The following is a 5,000-nucleotide window of genomic DNA, read 5'->3' on the forward strand; positions in this document are numbered from 1 at the left end:
TACTGTCAAATTTTGATGTATTAATCTTCCATGCATCTTATATCTATACAGGTTAGTACAAAGTTATCAACAATGTGTTATTCCATCTCAGAGTCTTTATCTTATTATTAATACACACACTTTGAGGCGAGATGTATGTGTGTATGGTTTACATTTACTACAGTTTTCATAAGAAAAGACTCTCAGACAGAATATGCAGTTGGTATTAGCCAAAAATGATATAAACAATACATAGGGCAGTAAGGTACTTGAAAAAAAATTAAGCTTGTGATCTGCATATCTGGCCATATACATATATATAAATACATGCACACAAACAAGCACAAACACAGACACAGACACACACTCACACATGCACATATATATATATATGCATTTGTATATAAATTATTTACTGCACATGTATTGTTCACATATATAGTAATAACAAAGCATACTCCAACTTGTTCTATCTTAAGAACACACCACTACACATACTGTACATCTACTTCACCACCGCCAACAACAATACTCCAACACAAGCATATGCCCAGCCGATCCTACTGGCTGAGTGTTGCAAAAACGAAGTTCAACTGCTTGTCTCCAGCCCTTAAGGGAGGCCTGACACCCAGGGAATGATGTTAGTAGCGGGCATTGAGTGTAGGGGTTGTTATATACGTGTGACATGAGGCTAGCAACACTGCACCTTCTTGAGGACCAGGGGCGACTGCCGCACCACTTGCGACCAGTTGTTTGGGGTGAGGCGGCTTAAGGGAGAGGCGGCACACTTCACAAGGAAGTCCCGGGTGTAGGTGCGGCGAGCGGGAACGGCAGGAACGGGTTCCGGCGCGGCCTCGGGAGCGGGACATGTGGCGGAACCGGGAGTGGAGGGCGCATCATCCCCATCTGAGGAAGAGCCAGCGCACGGTCACATGGGGATAACTCCCTCTGCCTCCCCTTACCCTGACCCGAGCCCTTTCCATCCCCCTCCCCAAACGGGGAATAGCCAACGAACGGTCATATAGGGATATACCTTCTGGGTCTCCCTATACCCCCCTCCTTGCCCATTTACTATGTGAGGAGTAGTCTTCAACATTACACGCTTTAAGTAATATTACATTTTCCCCCTGTCCTTTTCTGCTAACAAAGCTAATATGGATGAATGAGAAGTAATTTTAAGGTTCAGACAGTAGTGACTCCTCATTTGTCTGTCCTTATTTTTTTCTCTTTCAGGTTTAAAAAGACAAAGTAGGTTTGGTAGAACTACCATCCAACACTATGTATGTGTTCTCTTAGATAATTTTGAAAACTAAAGTGACTTGCCTACATTTGAACTCAAAAATCTCAAATATGTATAATGTTCATAACCATAAGAAAATGGACTCAAAATGGATTACATTAACATTTTTGTCCAAGATTCACAAACTGCGCAGGAGTAGCACTATCACTGATTTGCCTTTCACGTCTTTTCACCAAAAAGAAACCATAGATATATAACAGGAGTCATGCAGATAATACTGCTTTTAGCTAAAAAACAAAAAAATCTATCTAAGGACGGGAAACTACGGCTCTTAATTCTCATCTCTAAGTTGCGGGACATTCTGTCTTGGGGTCCCATTCTGTGTCCCTCCACTCCGGGTACTTATTAGTAGCTACAGTTACGCCGTTACGCAAAATGGCACAATGGAAGATACCAGGGCGGCGGTGGTGTTAGTTACATAGTTGGGTACTGGCACACGGAGATTAACGGAGGTTAACTCTAGCATTGGCTAAAGCTATGTGTGGCATTACCTCGCCAACTGCTAATGCACAGGATAGGTGTGGGGGTAGGGGGTAGGGGGCAGGGGGCAGGGAGGGACAGGTTAGGGAAGGAATTGAGGTCTATATATATGGCCTTCTGTTGTAAAAGTAATTTTAGATCAAAATTAAAGAAAAAAAAATATTATTGTTAGCGCACAGAAACACACACAGGTCAAAGAATTCTAACACATTACATGTTAAGTTTGATTAATATCAGATCTATCTTAGTTATTTCCTTTAAAAATTCTAGTGAAAAAATATAAATATATTTCTACTAAATCATATCATCCTTTACATTAGAGCAAAAAATTGACATGAGCTTTAAAAGCATGATTTAAAAATTTTAGCTCATGTCCATTATACATTCATATTACTATGCAGCTTATTGCAACTGACGAAAGACTATATTATCATGGGGAAATTATCATATAACTCTCAACTATATTTTTAAAAATTAATTTTTATAAGGGTAACAATTGTATCTGTATATTGTATTCCCCTAGGATATTTACACAAGAAATTAGGATTTTAATGATATAAATTAATAACCAATCTATCAATAATTTACAGTTAATACTTACTGATACCTAACCATTACTAATATCATCATAAAAAAATAATAATACATCCTGTCTTTTACTTTCCATTTATAAGAATTTATGTCTATATAATTTTAAAATTAGAACATACTATTTTGTTTCTTTTTTTCTTTTTTTTTCTTTTGGTTCATGTGAACAATTCAGCTATGTAAAAATACTACAGAACTTTCAACAAAACTATTCTAATATATATCAAAACTAAATACTATATATAAATACATTTCATTTTATATAGAAAAATGATATACACACCCACACCCACACACATACACATACACATACACATATACATACACATATACACACACACACACACACACACACACACACACACACACACACACACACACACACACACACACACACACACACACACACACACACACACACACACACACACACACACACACACACACACACACACACACACACACAGTATTAAAAATCTCTATAATCTTTTTATACCTAGTGACTGACTTTCAACAAAAATAAAGAACTACTCTTAACCCTTTGATGACGGTGCGTCACACCCATGTGACAAGGCTAAATGCCCGATGACGTGACGTTCCCGATGCAATATTGCATAGGCCCGGTGTAGGGGGTTTCCACTTATCACCGGGCCCGTCGGGATTGGGTTAATAAGCTAAAACAATATTGAATGTTGTTGTTTTAAACTCAGTGCCTCTGTATCTTTACCTTTTAAAATTTCTTCTAGAGTGTTCTCCATTTCTTTGTCTTTCTGTTTGGCTATTAATCTGTTTACTTACCTGCCTTCCCATCTGTCAGTCTGTCTGTCTGTCTGTCTGTCTGTCTGTCTGTCTGTCTGTCTGTCTGTCTGTCTGTCTGTCTGTCTGTCTGTCTACCTGCCAGCCTGCATTCCTTCCTGTCTGGATGTCTGTGTCTGTCTGTGTCTGTCTATGTCTGTCTATGTCTGTCTATGTCTGTCTATGTCTGTCTGTCTGTCTGTCTGTCTGTCTGTCTGTCTACCTGCCAGCCTGCATTCCTTCCTGTCTGGATGTCTGGATTTCTGCCTGCCTATATATCTGCATGTCTGTGTCTGCCTGTCTGTCTATCTATCTAATTGTCTGTTAGCATACCTGTATGTTTCTGTGAACACAGTATCGAACCACTGAGTACTAAGTCTTCCCCGTTATCGTTGTCATTCTTTTTTTTTTTCTAAATATTTATAAGTCATATATTTCATTCAATATACAAAATATAAAGAAAAACAGTCTATGGAATCAGTCGGCTTCGTATCTAAAAACATATCACTTTAAAATTATTGGTAAAATTGGATATTATTAAAATAAAAATTCTAGATCTGTTAGACAAAGACATAAAATCATATACCAACACTATGCTGCCTCTAAAAGCTACACATAACACAAATAAAGCTTAAGTAAAATACCATGCCAAAAGCAGCAATAATAAAATAGATAAGTAAAATAAAACACAATAAATTTACAATATGCTCACATTTGAAATACCAAGGAAATAAGACATAAAAAAAACAACTAAATCAACAACCCCAAAGGGGATTCTACTCACTTGTAGCACGATCTTCACTCGTCTTCTGGAACAGTGCACGGCGATTCTTTGAGCTGACATCTCCTGGCATGCTTCCATTCTCGGCACTTTCTATAGCCTCTCTTCACATTTGGAAGAAAATAGGGATTTACCAGATATCCAATATTAAACATAATTAATTTCAATCTAAAAACTGTTGCTAAAATAATAAAAAATGACCAAAATATCAAGCATAATCTCAAAAGAATATTTGGAATATCAACATAAAAGGAAAAAAAAATCACATCATGAGAATAACCTATAATGACCATCAATAACATTCTCAAATGAATGATAATTCAAGTAAAATCACATACACATACATAATCCAACCAAAGAAGAAAAAAAAATTAAAAAGAAGATGAAGAAGACAAAAAAAAAAGAAGACAAGTTGGACCCTAACAACTCACTTTGATGACGAGGGGAAGAGCGGCTGCCGCACTACTGTCACCACACCTTTGATGGCATCCGATGTCGGGTCAAGTTCTGTAGGGGTCAGTAAGGGTGGAGATGGCTGGCGGCCCTGGTAGCCTGTCATGGGTGCTGTGGTTGGAGATTCTGCAGCCGGGTCGCTAGGTTTGTTGAGAGACAATTTGCGATGGTTATAAGTGATTTTCAAGCTTATGAATAATGGAAAATTATCAAGGATGTTAAATGCTGTGTAATATAATAAAATGGAAAAGGGACATCATTGAATGGCTATTATCAGAAAATGAAGATCATCATCTTCATCGTCAAAGAATGATAATGATGATGATGATGATGATAAATAATAATAATAATAGTAGAAGTGATAATAATAATAATAATAATAATAATAATAATAATAATAATAATATCAATAACCCTACTAATAAAAATAACAATAATAACGATGACCATAATAATAAATTAATGCAATTTACCTTGGAGTGTCTGTTCCCAGAAGGACAGCAATGTTGTTCAGATTCCTTTCTCCATTAAAGAATTCATCAAGCACCAATTTCGCTGTCTGATGGGAGAGAGATATTGCTTTTAGCTAAACTATAAACAGTATTTAATTAATATAAGACTAAA

General features: G+C 36.9%; 1 protein-coding gene across 8 annotated transcripts in view; it reads right to left on the minus strand.

Moving 5' to 3' along the window:
* The window catches only part of mxt (Eukaryotic translation initiation factor mextil), a 54,481-nt gene that overhangs the window by 4,982 nt on the left and 44,499 nt on the right, over positions 1–5,000 (minus strand). For 7 of the 8 annotated variants that reach the window (XM_086546898.1, XM_043027190.2, XM_043027187.2 and 4 more), the window contains 4 exons: positions 4,850–4,935; positions 4,355–4,516; positions 3,927–4,027; positions 686–885 (listed from right to left, as the gene is read on the minus strand). In XM_086546898.1, coding sequence (XP_086403024.1) covers positions 686–885; positions 3,927–4,027; positions 4,355–4,516; positions 4,850–4,935 — 549 coding nt within the window. The remainder of the gene's footprint in view (positions 1–685; positions 886–3,926; positions 4,028–4,354; positions 4,517–4,849; positions 4,936–5,000) is intronic. The other variant, XM_086546906.1, reaches the window with a different exon arrangement.

This window comes from Penaeus japonicus, unplaced genomic scaffold (assembly GCF_977035675.1).
Source record: "Penaeus japonicus unplaced genomic scaffold, GWHDUDI00000001_assembly GWHDUDI00000002, whole genome shotgun sequence".
In the NCBI taxonomy this organism is placed as follows: Eukaryota; Metazoa; Arthropoda; class Malacostraca; order Decapoda; family Penaeidae; genus Penaeus; species Penaeus japonicus.